Raw genomic sequence first — 18,227 nt, forward strand, 5'->3', positions numbered from 1 at the left:
ACAGCCCCCGCCCGCGACGCGGGTCCCAGGCCCGCCGCACGGCCCCTTTAAGTGCAGCCCCGCCGGCCACCACCGGGGGCAGCACTGAGCGGCCGGCGGCCTCCGCGCCGCTGCCTCGAAGCTTCTGCCGGTGCCGGGGACGCCGCGGAGTGGGGAAGACGGAGCGGTCGCGGGCCTGCGCAGCCCACCGGGCGCGCGGCGGGGAAGCGGCGTCCAGGTGAGGGATGGGGGCCGCTGCCCGCCGGGCGCCATCACGGGCGGCGCACCTGCAGGGACGGGGGCCCACCCCAGGGCTACCCCAACCGGTCCCCGCTCAGGGCGCTCAGGGCGGGGGCAGGGCTGTGCGGCGGGGAGGGCCGGGCGGGAGGGGCGCGGGAGGCCTGGGACCCCTGCCAGGGCCGGCCATCCCCACAGCCGCGGGAGGGGCGTCACCCGGGCCAGCTCCTGGGCGATGCAGGGGCCAGGCCAGCTGTTCCCTCCCTGGGGCGGGGCCTCGTGCCCTGTCATCGGACCCCCATCCCGGGGCGCTTCGGATGGACCCGGGAGAGCAAGGGGCGAGTCCTGTGAGCAGGGCCGCAGTTGGGGTGGGACAAGCATGGGGACGCGGTGGCCCTGCCCCAGAAGAGCAGCCCTGCTGGCAGAAAGCCCTGGGCACACCTGGACGCCGAGGGTCCCCTGGACCAGAGAGCCTGCCAGGTGAGGGCCCAGGTCCCTGCTAGGCCTTGCTTAGCCCAGGGCCCGCTTTCCCTTGGCGGAGAGCCTGCCCAGCCCGTGCAGACCTGGGCACCCCGGGGGTGGGGGTGGGGGTACAGATCGCCCAAGTGGACCCCCGCCCAGCCCCCGCTGTGGGGGTAGAGGAACCTCAGGTTGCCATGGAGCCTTCCTGAGCTGCTGTGGAGATGGCCCTCTCCTGAGGAGCTGTAAGGGGGGGGGGGCTCTCCCCACCCACCCCAACCTCCCCTGCGTGGTGTGGCCTGGCTCAGGGAAGAGGGGCAGCCATGAGCTCGGGCCTCCAGCCCCCACGTGGGCCTGCAGCGGGTGACTGGCTTCCAAACTGCGGTGCTCAGGCTGCAAAGCCAGGGACCGGCTCTCTGGGCCTTGTCAGGACAACCCCAAGAAGCTTGGTGGCTGTCAACCACCCCGAGATACTGGGGATCAGGGAGGTTTCTGCAAGGAGAAGGGTTTTCTAGGGGCCAGCTATGCTCTTTGTGGGGCATTATTCTGGCCCGGACCACACAGAGGGTCAGGAGTGGGGCAGGCCAGCCCATCAGCCCAGGGGCCATGCCAGGACCTGACAGGGTCATCTCGGTGCCCACTGGGGCCTCATGACTGGGGCTTGGTCCCAGTGCAGCTGCCACAGCAGGATCCCACGCCCTACCTGGTCAGCAGGTGGGCAGGGAGGCACAGTGACTGTGCAGAGCTGGTTCAGGCTAGGGCCCAGGGATGCCCTCTCAGCACCGCTGGAGGGCTTGCTCTGCACTGGCCACTGGAGGGGGGTCTTCAGTCACCAATGGGTCTTGAGATGCCAACACCTTAAAGAATCTGTAAATCTCACATTAGGATTCAGTTATTCCTGCTGGGACCACCCCCCATTCTTCCTGCCCCAGCAAAGGGGTTCCACCCAAACCTGCCCAATGGTTATTAGTGGGGGCAGAGGACCAACCAGGGACACAGGCCCCGGGGAGGAGCTTGGGAAGCACAGCAATGGCACAGCCTTTCTGGCTGACTGGCTCCACCCCAGCAGAAAGGGGCAGCAGCGGAGTGGCCGATGACTGAGTTCCTCCTGCAGGTGCCTCTGACGCAGGCATGGAGCAGGTGCCTGTGGCCTCAGCCAAGGCCTGCAGCCAGGACTGCTGTGTCCCCGGCATCCCAGGTAAGTCAGGACAGTGCAGGGGTATAGCTGGACCCAGGCTGCAGGGGGACCACCCTGACCCGCATCTCCCACCAGGGCCAAGGCCCCCCAAGGCAGAGTAGGCTGCAGCCGCCAGCCTGGGGACCTCTTTTAAGATGACCCGCACGGACCCACCAGACCTGTTGGTGTCGACCGTGTACCAGGACATCAAGGTGGCGGCCCCGGGGCCTGCATCGCGGCGCCAGCCATGTGAGCGCTCCGTGGCCCCGCCGGCTGTGCCCGCGCCTTTCAACAAGCGCCACTGCCGCAGCTTCGACTTCCTGGAGGCGCTGGACGGGGTGGCCATGGAAGCCCGCATGGAGCCGCCGCCCCCGGAGCCCACCGCGCAGCGCTCCCGGCCCCGCGACGCGGATCCCCGGCGCCGCGCCCGCTCCAAGAGTGCGCCCCGCGCGCCCCCGGGCCTGGCGCCCGCTCCCGCCTCGCCGCCCGTGCTGCCGCGCCGAGGCCGGGAAGCCCAGCGGACTGCGCGGGCCGAGGCCTCGCCACACCGGGAACCAGCGTACCCCGCGCTGCGCGCACTCGCCAACGAGCTGCACCCCATCAAGCTGCAGCCGCAGCGGGGCGTCCCTGGCCGCATCGCGCCCCTGTGCGCCGCCACCGGCCGCTGTGCGCCCCCGGAGCAGCCCGCCGGGCCCGCACCCCATGTCCGCTGCCGCCTGGACATCAAGCCCGACGATGCGGTGCTGCAGCACACTGCCCGGGGCTCGCGGTCCTGCGGGCCGTCGGAGACCACGCCCTGGGCACGCGCCGCCCCGCAGTTCCACGGCCTCACGGTGCCCGGGCCGCGTCACATGGCGCTGTCGCGCACCCCCACCCCCAGTGACACGTACTGCGCGGATCCCCGGGCGCTATACTGCGATGGCCCGCTGCCTGGGCCCCGGGACTACACAGAGCGCCGCGGCCCGTCCTTCACCACGCCTCCAGGCCCCACCCAGTTCTTCTACACGGAGGAACCCGAGGGCCACCCCAGCAGCTTCCCTGCCAGCCCGGGGCCGCCCTTCGACAGCTACTACGGCAGGCCCTTCCCGCCGGAGGAGCCCCCGGTGCCCAGCCCCAGGCGCGGCAGCAGCTACTACGCAGGGGAAGTGCGCGCCTTCCCAGTCCAGGAGCCGCCCTCCCGGTCCTACTATGGGGAGGCCACCCGAGCCTACGGCCCGCCCTGCGGCCAACGCTATGCTCCCGAGGACCCGCGGGCCCACCCCGCTCTCCACCATTTCTACACAGAGGACTTCGGCCGGTACCGCGACCGCGACGCCCTGGCTCGGACTTACCCACACCCGCGCAGCAGCCCCGCCTGGGTCGACTGGGGCCTGCGGCCTTACCGCACCCTGCAGGTGGTGCCTCCCCCGGACCCTGGCCCGTTGCTCGCCTCTTGGCACGGGGGCACCGGCACCAGCCCACCCCGGCTGGCCACCGACAGCCGCCACTACTCTCGCTCCTGGGACAACATCCTGGTGCCTGGGATGCGCCGGGAGGACCCCCTGGGCCGGGGCCGCAGCTACGAGAACCTGCTGGGGCGCGAGGCACGGGAACCGCGGGGTGCATCCCCTGAAGGCCGGCGTGCCCCAGTTGTTGTGAACCTGTCCACCTCGCCCAGACGCTATGCAGCACTGTCACTGTCAGAGACCTCGCTGTCGGAGAAGAGCCGCGTAGGGGAGGGCCTGGGCCGCAACTGGTACGTCACACCTGAGATCACCATCACCGACAACGATCTGCGCGCTGCGGAGCGCCCGACTGCTAGGGGCTGGGAATTGCCCGGGGGGCGAACCCGGCCGACCCCACCCTCCGCCCCCGAAGCCCCCACCGGTGGCCGCCAGCGCAGCCTCGAGCAGCTGGACGAGCTCATCACCGACCTGGTCATCGACTCTCGGCCCCCCGCCGGCCAAGCCCCAGAGCCCCCGGCGGATGGGCTGGGCCGCCAGCTGCGCCGCCTGCTGGACTCTCGGCCCGCGGGTCCCGGGGCCCCCGCGCTGGCTCCGCGATCGCCCCCTGCGTCAGCCGGCAGCGCCGAGGAGCCCGCGGGCTCGGGACAGGCGGCCGACGCGTCCCCGGAGCCCAGTGCGGATGAGGATGACCTGATGACGTGCTCCAACGCGCGCTGCCGGCGCACCGAGACCATGTTCAACGCCTGCCTCTACTTCAAGTCCTGCCACAGCTGCTACACCTACTACTGCTCGCGCCTGTGCCGCCGCGAGGACTGGGACGCACACAAGGCGCGCTGCGTGTACGGCCGCGTGGGCAGCGTGTGTCGCCACGTACTGCAGTTCTGCCGGGACAGCGGCCCAGTGCACCGCGCCTTCTCGCGCATCGCGCGTGTGGGCTTCTTGTCGCGCGGTCGCGGCGTGCTCTTTCTGGGCTTCCCGAGCCCGGGCTCTGCTGACAACTTCCTGCGCTTCGGCCTCGAGGGGCTGCTGCTGTCGCCCACCTACCTGTCGCTGCGCGAGCTGGCCACGCACGCAGCGCCCCTGGGCAGCTATGCGCGCGAGCTGGCGGCCGCCGGGCGCCTCTACGAGCCGGCCGAGTGCTTCTTGCTCAGCGTGTCGGTGGCCGTGGGCCCCGGCGCCGCCCCCCCCGGCTCCTCCGCCCGGCCCGCGCCCGCGCCGCGCAGCCCTGGGCCCACCGTACGCAAGTTCGCCAAGGTGGCGCTGGCGGCCGGCAGCCCCGCGCGTCCGCCCCCGGCTCGGGGTCGCGAGCCGGACATGGAGACGCTGATCCTGACCCCGCCGCCCGGCACGGCGGGGCTGGACCAAGACGGCGAAGCCGGCCGGCGCGCGCGCGAGGTCGCCTTCATCCACATCCAGCGCGAGCTGCGGCTGCGCGGCGTCTTCCTGCGCCACGAGTTCCCGCGCGTCTACGAGCAGCTCTGCGAGTTCGTCGAGGCCAACCGGCGCTTCACGCCCACCACCATCTACCCCACGGACCGGCGCACCGGCCGCCCCTTCATGTGCATGATCATGGCGGCCTCCGAGCCGCGCGCGCTCGACTGGGTGGCCAGCGCCAACCTGCTAGATGACATTATGTGAGCCGTAGGGTCGCGCCCGGGCTCGGTCCAGCTCGCTCAGGGCCAGCCCACCCCGACCCCGCCTGGTCCACGTAGGGCCCACCCCCCAGGCCCACCCCCCAGGCCCACCTCGAGCCCCACACAGCCCGCTCAGGGTCCGCGCAGCTCCCGCAGGGCCCGCCCCCCGAGCTCCGCCCGCCCCGCCCACCAGGAGCCCCGCCCAGCCCCCGGGCCGTCCTCTTGTTCGCCACAAGCTCCGCCCAGACCCCGCCCCCTCGCGTTCTCCACAGCCCCCCCACAGCCAGCCCTGGGGCCTCCCCGAGGCTGGTCCTCGGCCGCTTGGTGCTCCCCGCTGGGAGGCGGGGTGGGCCCGAGGACCGCCCGGCCCTGCCTTCTCGCGGAGAGGTCACTACCCCAGACCCCCCCGCAAAGATCGGTCAGCTCATTTCCGGACGTCCGCAAGGCCTCCCTGGACCCTCCAACCCTGGTCGCCGGACCCAGGATCCCAGGTTGACCAAAGCCAGTCCCATCCCTTGAACGTGCCCAACCAGCCTCCTGTCCTCTCTGGAGGACACCCTGACCAGTCCCGCTGTGTGCGTGTCTCTGCACGGCTGTTCCCGCTGGCTCAGGCCCGGGATGGAGAACCGCAAGCTCCCGAGTCCGCACATCGGGGGCGGCGCTGGCCGCCCTCCGGTCCTGACGGGGCCCTGCAGGAGAGTTTGGGACAAGCAGCTATGGAGGGGCGGAGGGCTTCAGCCCAGGCGCAGGACACCCAGACACAGGAAAGAGGCACCTAGGAGGGGGCGCTGGCAGGATCCAGCCCGGCCAGGGCAGAGGGGAGGAGGAAAGACACATGGGATGGATGAGCGCGAAGGACCCTCAAGGCCGTCCAGAGGGGGGCTCCAACAGGGCTGGACATTCCCAGTGGGAGCGGGTGCCCCAGGGGGTGTCCCATGGAGGGGTGGCCTTACCCTAAGCCGTGGGCTGGAGACACGAGGCAGGGGGCCGGGCTCCACTCATCGGCCTGGCCCTAGGTCCATAGCGCGAGTGACCTGAGGGTACTAGGCCGGGCCTCGCATGAGCCCTCCCGGAACCCCCAGCACTCCCCATGGGGCCAGGAGAGGACACCGTCCCCACAGCCTTGGTCCCCACACCCTTGCTCCCGGCTCTTCCCCGCTCGCCCCCGCCCCCTGCCAGCCTTGCACTCCCGTCCATCCCCCAATGCCTGCGCGCCTGCCTCCACCTAGCGCGTTTGCACCGGCCACGCGCCCCGCTCACCCCACCCGCCTTCGCGGCCTCCTGAGGTTTCGGCCCAAAGCCCAAGGCCTGGCTGGCCAGGAGCGACCCTGGACGGGATCCTTGCCAGGGGGCGAACGCTTTGGAACCAAGTAAAACAGAACTCGAATATAGCCCTTGCTTCATCTTTGGGGGTGAGGGGAGCAGGGGGTGGGATGGGAGGTTGGCCCTCCGACCGGCTGGGCTGGGTGGGCACAGGTGGGAAGGGAGGAGGGCCTTGGGGCGCGGTGGGAGAACACAGAGGGAGGACTTGGGACATAGTGGGAGGATAAGGAAGGAGGACTTGGGGAGTGGTGGGAGATGGTGAGGGAGGCTTGGAGAGGTGGGGGGAGGACGAGGGGAGGACGAAGAGGGAGGCCTTGAGGACGCGGGGGTGGGGGACCGAGGAGGAGGGGCCAGGGCCGGCCCGTGTCCCAGGCCTTCAGGGATGCCCCCTCTCGACCCCTAGATGGGAGTCCGGCACTGTCCGGCTAGGACAGAACTGCTGGGCGGGCTGCAATGGTCACCACCCATTCCCGGGCCTGGCCCCTTTAAGGGGGCGGGCGTGGCCTCAGTTGCAAGGAGCTAGGCTGCCATTGGCCAGCTCGCGCGGCAGGTCGGCCGCACGATTGGCGGAGGCAGCATTGGCAGCATTGGCAGCATGCCCCAGCGCGATTGGCCCTGGGGTCCCAGGGCCCGCCTCCCGCAGGTTGACTCGACCCGGGACCGCGGGGGAAGGGCTGCGGCGTGCAGGGGCGGCGGGCCGTGGGGAACATGGCGGCCGCGGACCTCGCCCAGATCGCCGATGTGGACATCGATTCCGATGGCATCTTCAAATACGTGCTAATTCGAGTCCATGCGGCGCCGCCTTCCGAGACCCCGGCCGAGGAGAGCAAGGAGATCGTGCGCGGCTACAAGTGGGCCGAGTACCATGGTGAGGGCGGAGCCGGCGGGCGTTTTCGGGGCGGGGCGAGCCGGCTCTTGGGGGCGGAGCCAACAGGTTCGGGGTGGGGCTGAGGCCTGGGCGGGGCCAACAGGGTCGGAGCAGAGCTGATGACCTGGGCTGTGTCCACAGGCTTGGGTGGGGGCGGGGCCAACAGGGTCGAGGTGGGGCTGAAGGGCGGGGCCAGCCGGCTGGGGGAGGGGCTGAGGGGCTTGGAGAGCTGATCCCCCACCCACCAGGTCTGATTCTGGGCTGGCTTGAGGGGGGGCTCCTGGCGGGCAAGGCCCGAGCCCTCTGTCCTAGACCCCGCTCTCTTGCCCGGGTGCACGCCTGCCTCCCCTCCTGGGGTCTCGGCCCGGAGGGGCTCCTCCGGTGGCCGCGGCCCATGCTGAGCCGCCTCCCCTGTCCAGCCGACATCTATGACAAGGTATCTGGAGATATGCAGAAAAAGGGCTATAGCTGTGAGTGCCTCGGAGGCGGGCGCATCTCCCACCAGAGCCAGGACAAGAAGATCCACGTGTATGGCTACTCCATGGTGAGCCCACGCCCGGGGCAGGAGGAGAGACCAGCTCTCAGGAGCCCTCACGCCCTGTAACCCGTTGGGGGGGCGGTGCCAGCCCAGCTGCAAACCCTTTCCCTCCAGGGACTTGCCCGTTTCCCACGGGGGGGTGAGGGGCAGGGAGGCCACTGCTGGGCCAGGGGGCTTGTCCTGTTCCTACAGGAGGCCTGGCTGGGCTGCCACCGTCCTCCGGTTCTTGGGGTGAAGCTCAGATACCCCTCCCTCTTCTTCTCCAAGCTGCAGTGACAGCCCGCGCTCTCTGGGCACCTAGGCTGCACTCTAGCTCAGGGCCCATTCTCTAGGACCTCTCACCCTATAGCCACCTTTCCCCAGGAGAGCTTCATGGGCTGCACAGCCAGTGGGGGACAACCGTGTTTGGCTCCCCCCGGGGACCCTGCCACAGGCTGGCTCCTGGGTGTTGCTACTGGTGGATGCCCAGGGCCAGGAGGGGGCTGTGAGATTGGCTTCTCTCTTCAGGGATATGGCCGCGCCCAACACTCCATCTCCACCGAGAAGATCAAAGCCATGTATCCTGACTACGAGGTCACCTGGGCCGATGATGGCTACTAAGGCCTGCTCCACGGGCCAGCTTTCTCCCCTGGCCAGTCAGTGGAGACCCACAGTGGCCTGGCCCAAGTGCCCAGATTTGCCTCACCCACAGGAATTAAAAATGTTATCGCTCCTGCTGTTCCCCAGATGCTGTGTGTCTCGACTCTTCTGTTTCCCAGTCAGCCCTGGGGACCCCTGACCAGAGAGGGTAGACGGCAGAGAGCTGGAGGCAGCCCTGGAAGCAGCGAAGCCCCTGCTGACTGCCCCTCACCTGGCTCCACATCAGGGGGGCCCCAGGGAGTGGCAGTGCACACTCAGCCCTTGTGGTCTGATAAGGGGCCCTGCACCACTGCCCCCATTTATGGCCTGATTGCTCTTCCACGTGGCTCCTTTGTCCAAGGACACCTGGGAAGAAGCGCTCTGAGCCCTTGCGCAAGGAAGTAGCACCAGGTCCCTCGGGGCCAGCCGACATCAGGGTCCCCTCGTGATCTGCTGTTTGAAGTCACGTGTGGAGCGACCCAGGACCCCTTCCAAGACCGGTCCCATGGCACCTGCCCTGCAGCCACAGGCTCCAGTCTCCCAGGGCCGTGGGGAGATAAACTGGGTGTAGGGGGAGTCAGGCACAGCTGAGCGGGGCTGGCCTGGGGCTCCCCGTGAACGTGGGTGCATCTCGTGGCGCCTGCCTTGCATGAGCTCACAGGGCCTCACGGGAGCTGCTCCAGGCCGGCACTGCTGTGACCACATCTCACAGATGAGGAGACGGGTCTGAGGGGATGAGCTCCTGGGGGCACAGTGGTAAACGGGACCCAGACACCAGGGCCTGGCAACACTAGCCACACTGCCCGAATGATTGTTGCCAGATTAACAATTGTGATTTCTACGGGAATAAACCAACAGGAGGCCGAGGACTGAACACTGAAGGGTGAAGACCCCAACTGCTTGGGGCAGGGAACTAGGCCACCTTGGGGGCCAGGGTCACAGCTTGCACACGCTGGGCACCTGCTCCAAGCTCTGGGAGACCTCAAGGCCTGAGTAGGGGCAGGGAAGTGGCCATGGCCCGTGGCACCACAGTGCTTCTTCCAGCGGGGCCTCCACTGAGCAGGGCTGGGCAGCAGACGGCACAATACCTGGGGCCTGACCTTTGGTCTGAAGGCACTGGGCAGGTGGGAGCCTACCTGGGCCAGGGGCCCCTCTCCTGGACACTTTTACAACCGGATGTTCATCCTCAGCACCACGGGGTGGGGCCTGCTAACAGGCAGCAGGTACAGAAGGGGCTGGGTGCCCAGTCTCCAGGTAGAGCAGAGTCAGCCTGTGGGGCCACAGGCAGACAACCAGGCAAAATAGCCACCAGGCTGCCCAGCAAGCACCCCGTCTCTTGGCCTCCTTCCCCCTGGGAACCCACCATGCCGCTGCCTGGCCACCTCCTACCTGCCCTGGTCCTGCTCCTGGGTGAGTTGTCAGATCTAGCTGCTGAAGCAGGGCCAGCCCTGGGCATAGATGCTAGGCCTGCAGGGCAGGAGGGCGCAAGGGCCTGGGTGCTGGGGGGACAGAACAAGCTTTCGGGAAAGGAGCAAGAATTCTGTTTCCCCTGGCCCCAGTGTCCACAGGTCCCAAGGCAAGGGGGCCCTGGAGGCAGACCTTACTCCACCAGTGCAACCAAATGGAGTTGGGTCCAGGGCAGCCTGGGCTCCGCTACCCCTTCAGGGGGCTCCCATGTCGGGGGCCCTTGGTCCTGTGCACACACCCTCCCTGATCCCGACATGCTGCCACCGTCTCCCAGGCCAGATGTACTCTGCGGGGCCCTGACTGGGAGCCCCAGGCAGCAGGACCCAGCCCCCTCCCCTACCTGCCCTCTTGGCCCCCAGGGCCCCAAAGCAGGTAGACAACACTGTGGGTTGCCTGGGTTTGAGGGGCATCCTGACTCCGGCCACCTGGCTGTCTCTCTGCCAGCAGCAGGGTCCCCAGGCCGGGCCTGGACCCCCAGCACCTGCAGGGCCCCTGGTGAGGCCACGTGCAACTTTGTGTGTGACTGCCCGAGCTGCTCCGACGAGACCCAGTGCGGTGAGCTGAGGCCGGGCAGGAGGCAGGTGGGCCAGCCCTCAGCAGGCACTGCTGACCTCGTGCTCCATAGGTTACCACGCAGCCTCACCTGCCTTGGGTGTCCCGTTCGCTTGTGACTTTGAGCAGGACTCCTGCGGTTGGCAGGACATCAGCACCTCGGGCTACAGCTGGCTCCGGGACCGGGCAGGAGCCACGCTTGAGGCCCTGGGGCCACGCTCTGACCACACCCTTGGCACGGACCTTGGTGAGGCCTGGGTGGGTCTCCAAGATGCCCCCCCACACCCATTTTAGCCCCACCACCTGACCTTTCTGCTGGGCCAGGCTGGTACATGGCTGTTGGCATCCACCGTGGGAAAGAGGCCGCTGGTGCCACCCTGCGCTCTCCTGTCCTGTGGAATGCGGCCCCTACCTGTGAGCTGAGGCTCTGGTACCATGTGGCCGCTGGAGGTGGGTGCCCTGCAAGGAAAGTCCAGGAAGGAGGGAGGGCTGCTGCAGGGCCTGGGGGCACCCCCCGAGGGACAAGCGGCCAAGGCCTAAGCCTCCCCAGGACCCTCCTCCCATTATAGCTGTGGCTGAACTGCGGCTAGAGCTGACCCACAGGGCCGAGACCTTGACCCTGTGGCAGAGCTCTGGGCCCTGGGGCACAGGCTGGCAGGAGCTGGTGGTGACCACTGGCCGCATCCAGGACGACTTCCGGGTGAGCTGGGGGTGCTCTGGGTGGTGGGGTTAGTAGGGAGGGTCTGACCTGGACTTAAGTCCTAAGGACCCCACTCTTCTCAGGTGACCTTCTTTGCCACTCGAAATGCCACCCACCGGGGCACCGTGGCCTTGGACGACCTGGTCTTCAGGGACTGTGGGCTGCCTGGTAAGCCCCCCACTGCAGGCTGTGGACCCACACCTGGAGGGGCAGTGGCTCAGCAGGAGCCCCTCACCTGCTCACCCCCACTGACAGCCCCTCCCCCAGCTGCCCCAGCCCCCAGGGTTTGGGGTCGGGGTGATAGGCTCCCCTCCCTGACCTCAGCCCCCCAGGCCCACTGCCCCCTGGGGCATCACCACTGCCAGAACCTGGCCTGTGTGGCGCCCCACCAGCTGTGCGACGGGGAGGACAACTGTGGGGACGGCTCTGACGAGGACGCATACTCCTGCCGTGAGCTGCAGGGCTCCCTGAGAACCTGGTGGGGCGGGAGCGGGTGGAGGAGAGGCCCTGCTGGCAGCCTGAGACCTGCTCCCCTCTCCCCACCTGCCCCAGGCCACCACATAGCCACCGATTTTGAGATGGGCCTGGGTCTGTGGAACCACTTGGAGGGCTGGGCACGGAACCACAGCACAGGCGCCTGGCATCCAGCCTGGCCACACAGGGACCACAGCCAGAACAGTGCACAGGGTGAGTGGGACCCACAGGCTGGGGCACCCCCAGTCCCCCCACCCCCCCTTGCCCACACCAGTCTCTCCCCAGGCTTCTTCCTGGTCTCCGTGGCTGAGCCCAGCAGCCCCGCCGTCCTCTCCAGCCCCATATTCCAAGCCTCGGGTGCACACAACTGCTCGGTGAGGCGGGTGGCCCCCACCTTCCCCCGGGGCCCAGGCTCCAGGGGCCCCCTGACCTTCCTGGGCTTGTCCTCAGCTCGTCTTCTATTACTACCTGCACGGATCCGAGCATGGCTCCCTCCAGCTCTTCTTGCAGATGGAGAACCCAGGCTCACCCCAGGTCTCCATCCTGCTGCGCCGGCGCTGTGGGGAGCTGGGGGCTGCCTGGGTCCGAGACCGGGTCGACGTCCAGAGCGAGCACCCCTTCCGGGTGAGGCCTGAGAGAGCAGCAGGCGGCGGGGGAGGGGGTCCAGGGGCCCCCACAGACACTGGCTGCTGTCCCGGGAGCTACCTTTGCAGGAAGCTGGTTTGGCATTAATGAGCCCAGGGAAGAGGCCTTTGGGAAGGAGCAGTCACTCCCACCTCTTGCAGCAGGGCTGGCGGGGGGGGGGGGGGGGGGGGGGGGGTGGAGATGGGCTGGAGTCCCAGCCTACCTGGGAGGACAGAGGTGTGGGGCACACCCTGACCCCCTGTGTCCTCAGATCCTGCTCACGGGGCACACGGGCCCAGGGGGCGTCCTGAGCCTTGATGACCTCATTCTGTCAGAACACTGCCAGCCAGTTCCAGGTGGGCCTGTCGAGCCCTCTGTCTATCCCTCCATCCCCAGGAGAAGCCCCACCCCACCCCTGACTCCTGGTCTGCCCCCACAGAGCTGTCCAGCCCGCCTCGTGGGCTCTGGGCCCTGGCCCTCCAGCCCCAGCCATCCAGCCTGCCACCTCAGGACTTCTGCGAGCCCGGACATCTTTCCTGTGGGGAACTGTGCATCCCCCCAGAGCAGCACTGTGACTTCCAGCAACAGTGTGAGGGGGGCGAGGATGAGCAGGAATGTGGTGAGTGGTGGCTGGAACCAGGAGGGGGGGGGCGCCTCTCATCCTCTATGCCCTCCCACCACCACTGGGTGCTGGCTGCTGTTCCAGGGACCACGGACTTCGAGGCACCCGCTGCCGGGGGCTGGGAGGATGCCAGCGTGGGGCGGCTGCAGTGGAGGCGTCTCCAGGCCCAGGAGAGTGGGGGCCCAGGCACAGATGCTGGCGGGGTTGCAGCTGGTGAGGCCCAGGGCCCTGCCTGTGGGCTGTGCCCCCCAAGGGGTCTTTGCTGGCCTCTTCCCCACTGTGTCCGAGCTGGGGGGGGGGGTCCCTGGCGGGAACTGTCTCTGACAGACCTGGCTCTTTCTTAGGGCACGTCCTGTCCTTGCAGAGGGCCTGGGGCCAGCTGGCGGCAGAGGCCCGGGTCCTCACACCTGCCCTGGGCCCCTCAGGCCCCCGCTGTGAGCTCCGTGTGGCTTACTATTTCCATGGTCACCCTCAAGGTACCCCAAGGCCAACAGGAGCTCCTGGGTGTGCCTGCAGGAGGGGGTCGGGGGACGGTCTGGGAGGACCCACCATGATCCCCTCGGCCAGGCTTCCTGGCCCTGGTGGTGGTGGAGGGCGACAGCCGTGAGCTGGTATGGCAGGCCCCGAGCAGTGACAGGGGCTGGAAGGTGGATACCATCCTGCTGGGGGCGCGCCGCCGGCCTTTCCGGGTGAGCAGGGCAGCCTGGGGGGCAGGGGGTGCACAGAGCCAGGCCTGACCTCACAGCCCCCTCCCTGCTGCTTCTCACGAAGCTGGAGTTGGTTGGGCTGGTGGACTTGGACGGCCCCGGCCAACAGGGTGCCGGAGTGGACGACGTGACCCTGAAGGACTGCAGCCCCGCGGCAGCCATGCAGGACTCAGGTCCTAGTCCCAACCCCGGGACCTACCACCCAGACCACCCCAAGCAGGACAAGTCTCCCACCCTCTCAGGACACGAGGGGGGCAGGGGGATGCTCGAGGGTGCTGACCGCTCCCTGCCCCACCCCCCACAGAGATCTCCTGTAACTTTGAGCGGGACACATGCGGCTGGCACACCGGCCACCTCACCGATGCCCACTGGCGCCGAATCCAGAGCCATGGCCATGGGTACGACCACACCACAGGCCAAGGTAGAGTGAGGGCACCCACCTTGGGGGTCAGCTCTCAGACTCCAGGGGGAGGGGAGGCCCTCACAATGGGCCCAGTCCTGCCTGGAACCTGGCATCTCTGCAGCTCAGCCCAGTGTCCCCACTGCAGGCTACTTCTTGCTCCTGGACCCAACGGACCCCCCGGCCCGAGGCCCTGGCGCCCATCTGCTCACCCAGCCCCAGGCCCCCTCAGGACCTCAGGAGTGTCTCTCCTTCTGGTACCACCTCCATGGGCCCCAGATTGGTGAGTGACCCTGGTGCTGGGCAGAGCCTCCACGGAGGCCTGGGGGGCTCTCTGTTCTGTCTCTCAGCCCATCGGGGGCTCTGATCCCCTCCTGCCCTGCCCTCCATGTAGGGACACTGCGCCTGACAGTGAGACGGGAAGGAGAGGCAGAGATACTGCTGTGGTCGCGGACCAGCACCCAGGGCAACCGCTGGCACAAGGCCTGGACTACCCTGCACCACCAGCTGGGCTCAGGCACCAAGTACCAAGTGAGGCCCCTGCCTGATGGGGAGGCAGGAGGGTGGGGTGGGCCAGGCCCACAACCACTGACCCTCTCTGCCCCCAGCTGCTGTTTGAGGGCCTCCGGGACGGCTACCACGGCACCATGGCACTGGACGATGTGGCCGTGCGGCCCGGGCCCTGCTGGGCCCCCAGGCAATGCTCCTTTGAGGACTCAGCCTGTGGCTTTTCCAGTGGGGGCCAGGGCCTTTGGACACGCCAGGCCAATGCCACGGGCCTCGCCTCCCGGGGCCCTCACACTGACCACACCACAGAGACCGCTCAGGGTATGCATCAGGGGTGATGGAGGGTTGGGCAGAGGGGTCAGATGGGGGCTGACACGGACACTTCCTAGGGCACTACATGGTGGTGGACACGAGCCCCCAGGCCCTGCCCCATGGCCAGGTGGCCTCCCTGACCTCAGAGGTGCACCAGCCTCTGGCCCAGCCAGCCTGCCTGACCTTCTGGTACCACCTGAGCCTCAGAAACCCAGGTGAGGGGCTGCACCAAGGCTGCCTGGGGGCCCCCACGTGGCCTTTCTTCCTCGGCTGACTTAGGTTGGCCCCTGGGTGTGACAGGCACCCTGCAGGTCCATGTGGAGGAAGCCCAGAGGTATCAGGTGCTCAGCATCAGCGCCCATGGAGGCTTTGCCTGGCGCCTGGGAAGTGTGGATGTGCAGGCCGAGAGGGCCTGGAGGGTGAGTGTTGGGGGCAGGCAGCCCATTGCCTTTGAGGGCCATCTGGACCGCATGCGACGCTCCCTGCCCTGTACCTGCCCAGGTGGTGTTTGAGGCGGTCGCCGCCGGCACGGAGCACTCCTACATTGCGCTGGATGACCTGCTCCTCCAGGATGGGCCCTGCCCTCAGCCAGGTGGGAGCCTCAGCCAGGTGGGGTCACCTGGCCCCGGGCTCTGCTATGCCCCACAACTGCTACTAGCTCCATGCCAACCCCAAGATGCCTAGCCTGGCCCCCCATCCCTGGCAGCAGACTAGAGAGGGGCATAGACTGCACCGCTCAGTGGCTGGGCTCTTTGGGTGGGGCTGGGGGGGGTGGTCCCCACTCACCACCCAGCTTTCTTGCAGCTTCCTGTGACTTCGAGGCTGGCTTATGTGGCTGGAGCCACATGCCCTGGCCTGGCCTGGGAAGCTATAGCTGGGACTGGAGTAGTGGAGCGACACCCTCCCGCTACCCCCAGCCCCCTGTGGACCACACACTGGGCACAGAAGCAGGTGGGTCTGGGCAGGGGAAGGGGCCTCAGGGCCATGCACCCCATCCCAAGCGAGGCTCCCATCACAAAGTTCACAGGTCAGGGGGGCCAATTCCATCCAGTGAGCAGGGCGCCCTGCCCTCTGTCGTTTCTAGGCCACTTTGTTCTCTTTGAAACGGGTGTGCTGGGTCCAGGAGGCCGGGCAGCCTGGCTGCGCAGCCAGCCCCTGCCTGCTACTGAGGCCTCCTGCCTCCGCTTCTGGTACCATGTGGGCTTTCCAGAGCACTTCTGTGAGTGAGGCTGAGGCAGCAGCGCCTGGGCATTGGAGGAGGCAGGGGAAGGGGCAGGGGCTGGGGACCTGATTCGCCATGGCCCCCTACTACAGATAAGGGTGAGCTGAGGGTGCTCCTGAGCAGCATGCGGGGCCAGTTGGCTGTGTGGGGCACCAGTGGGCACCTGCGGCATCAGTGGCTGGAAGGCCAGGTGGAGGTGGCCAGTGCCGAGGAGTTCCAGGTAAGGCCTGGAGGCCCCAGACACCTCGGGCGGGCCCATCCTCCTCCAGGCAACCACTTCTCTCTCCTGCTCAGATCGTGTTTGAAGCCACTCTCAGCGGCCAGCCGGCCTTGGGGCCCATCGCCCTGGATGATGTGGAATACCTGGCAGAGCAGCACTGCTGGCTCCCTGCAACCACCCAGGGTAAGCCCTGCCTGGTCGCACCTCTAGTCGGAGCCTCTGGCAGGCTCAGCAGCTCGTGGCCCACATGGCTGCCAGCAACCCTGCCTCAGGCCCAGGAGTTCAGGACAGCGACCAAGGCCCAGCCCTGCACAAGCGTATCCCTCCGCCAGGTGCCTGTCTCCTCCCCTTCTGGGCTAGGCCAAGTGGGCCCGTGTCTCCTTCCTCTAGGCCGTCCCTCCCGGGTGGGGCCAAACCCCAGAGGAAGGCCTGGTCAGGCCAGAGATCACCACCAGCCTGCCCGGAGCCCCTGCCGGCTGCTGTCCCTTCATGACCAAGAGCCAGTTCTCACTCAGGGGTGACTGGGGGCTGAGACGAGTGGCCTCGGCCAGGAGCCCTGTGCTGGCACGACTGGCGGGGCCTCAAGGCCAGGCCACCCCCATGCTCCGCTGTCAGGGCAGGGCTGACATATGCCATGGCCCACAGGGGATACATTACTGGCCGCCTCAGTGCCAACTGTGGTCGGCAGTGCCCTCCTCATCCTTGTCCTCCTGGTGCTGCTCGGACTCGTGGGGCGGTGCTGGCTGCAGAAGAAGGGGGGCTGCCCCTCGCAGGGCGAGATGGCAGCTGAGGCCTCAGGCTTCGACAACATCGTCTTCAATGCGGTAGGAGCCCCTGGGTAGGGACAGGTGGGCAGGGGCACTGGGGAGAAGGCTTCCTGGCCGGCCCAGGGCTGTCCACCTGCATGCGCCTCTGTCACCCACCGCTCAGAAGCCCCTCTTCCCCCACCTAGGATTGTGTTACCCTGCCGGCTTCGCTTACCGACAACCAGTAGATGACTGAGAGAAGCCTGCTCCCACCATCAGCCCTGCTCCGCAGAGTAACACCTGCCCCTCCCCCAGAATGCACCCACACTGCCACCCACGAGCCTGGGAACGGTCCCCACCCCAACAATAAATGCCCTGGCCTATGAGGGCAGCCCCCGCTTATGACCTGAGGTCTGTGTATTGTACTATCAGCAGGAAAGTGGGCTCTTGGGGTCCTCAGAAACAATCCAACCTGCCTGAAAGGATGTGCTTGGGGATACCTCCCACACCTGTCAGTGACTCAGGTGACAGGTAAAAGGCCACACAGGACGGGGCCAAGGGCTAGAGGACCCAGAAACAGACAGTGGGACCCTGATAAGCCCTGCCCCAGGCCAGGCGGGCACCCCAAAACTCAGGCGGCCCAGGCCACTCTGTAGACTGACCTGGGCACTGCCCAGCCCTGCCCTGTTGGATGATGCTGCATCTGATTTAGGACAGGGAACAACCCCGGTGGGTGCAGGTGACAGACTGAGTGGAACATAACCAGGTGTGAGGTAGTGGAGAGCTGGGGGGACAGGGAGATTGTCCTGCTGTGTCCACGGTTCCACATAAAGGTTCCATGGTAAACATCCTGTGTCTCAGGGTATCCACTGTCCCATGGAGTCCAAGTGCTCCCCAAAATGATGCCTAAAGCTGAGGTCACAGCTTTGAGGCACAGCTGATGCTAAGCAGCTCAAGAGCAGGCTAAGTGGAGGTTCCCGCCCTCCTGGCCCCATGGGCTCAAAGGATAAAGGCAACTCCCTGCCTGAGGCATCATGGCCCCTGGCATGCCCACATTCCTTCCTTAATAAATCGGAAATATATTTTTCTCACCCAGGAAGGGTCCCCTGGGCACGGCCATCTGGGGAAGGAGGAGGCGTTCACACTCTCACAGCCAGGGGCTCCCCTCCTGCCTGCAGGAAGGCTCCCCTGCTTTGCCACCCTGCCAACTGACTCCATGCCAGGGGAGGGCATGGGTCTGGTGCCGAAGCCAACGCCCATGAGCAGCCCCGCAGACAGCAACAAGGAAGCAGTGCTGCACACTGACCTTCAGGCTCACTCAGGCACCCCCCCACCCCATGGCACATCACGACTTCCCTTCACTAGGCCAGAGAGGCACGTGGGGGGCACAGCCGAC

General features: G+C 67.5%; 3 protein-coding genes across 6 annotated transcripts; all 3 read left to right on the plus strand.

Annotated features, from left to right (window-relative positions):
- The first annotated feature begins 85 nt into the window (after positions 1–85).
- On the plus strand, positions 86–6,322 carry AJM1 (apical junction component 1 homolog). Of its 4 annotated transcripts, none has more exons than XM_041724180.1 (3): positions 86–217; positions 1,790–1,873; positions 1,949–6,322. In XM_041724180.1, exon 3 carries the CDS (start codon positions 2,008–2,010, stop codon positions 4,933–4,935), a length of 2,928 nt encoding a protein of 975 aa, XP_041580114.1. In that variant the 5' UTR covers positions 86–217; positions 1,790–1,873; positions 1,949–2,007; the 3' UTR covers positions 4,936–6,322. The 4 variants fall into 4 exon arrangements, with proteins under 4 accessions (XP_041580114.1, XP_041580117.1, XP_041580116.1 ...); XM_041724183.1 differs by having other exon boundaries at positions 2,163–6,322; XM_041724182.1 differs by lacking the exon at positions 1,790–1,873 and having other exon boundaries at positions 109–217.
- A 584-nt stretch (positions 6,323–6,906) lies between these two features.
- Positions 6,907–8,385, plus strand: PHPT1 (phosphohistidine phosphatase 1). Its single transcript, XM_041724189.1, has 3 exons — positions 6,907–7,122; positions 7,542–7,666; positions 8,168–8,385. Exons 1-3 carry the CDS (start codon positions 6,963–6,965, stop codon positions 8,258–8,260), a joined length of 378 nt encoding a protein of 125 aa, XP_041580123.1. The 5' UTR covers positions 6,907–6,962; the 3' UTR covers positions 8,261–8,385.
- Positions 8,386–8,524: 139 nt separating this feature from the next.
- On the plus strand, positions 8,525–18,128 carry MAMDC4 (MAM domain containing 4). Its single transcript, XM_041725232.1, has 29 exons — positions 8,525–9,688; positions 10,193–10,300; positions 10,371–10,544; positions 10,622–10,747; positions 10,867–10,997; positions 11,081–11,165; positions 11,322–11,447; positions 11,550–11,684; positions 11,757–11,845; positions 11,922–12,095; positions 12,367–12,451; positions 12,535–12,714; positions 12,802–12,930; positions 13,062–13,193; positions 13,285–13,406; positions 13,489–13,597; positions 13,729–13,845; positions 13,973–14,107; positions 14,219–14,355; positions 14,433–14,652; positions 14,721–14,858; positions 14,944–15,062; positions 15,145–15,235; positions 15,448–15,594; positions 15,728–15,862; positions 15,958–16,085; positions 16,160–16,268; positions 16,731–16,909; positions 17,038–18,128. The coding sequence occupies exons 1-29, from the start codon at positions 9,292–9,294 to the stop codon at positions 17,077–17,079; spliced, it is 3,999 nt and encodes a 1,332-aa protein (XP_041581166.1). The 5' UTR covers positions 8,525–9,291; the 3' UTR covers positions 17,080–18,128.
- Positions 18,129–18,227: the final 99 nt, after the last annotated feature.

This window comes from Vulpes lagopus, chromosome 12 (assembly GCF_018345385.1).
Source record: "Vulpes lagopus strain Blue_001 chromosome 12, ASM1834538v1, whole genome shotgun sequence".
NCBI classification, from domain to species: domain Eukaryota; kingdom Metazoa; phylum Chordata; class Mammalia; order Carnivora; family Canidae; genus Vulpes; species Vulpes lagopus.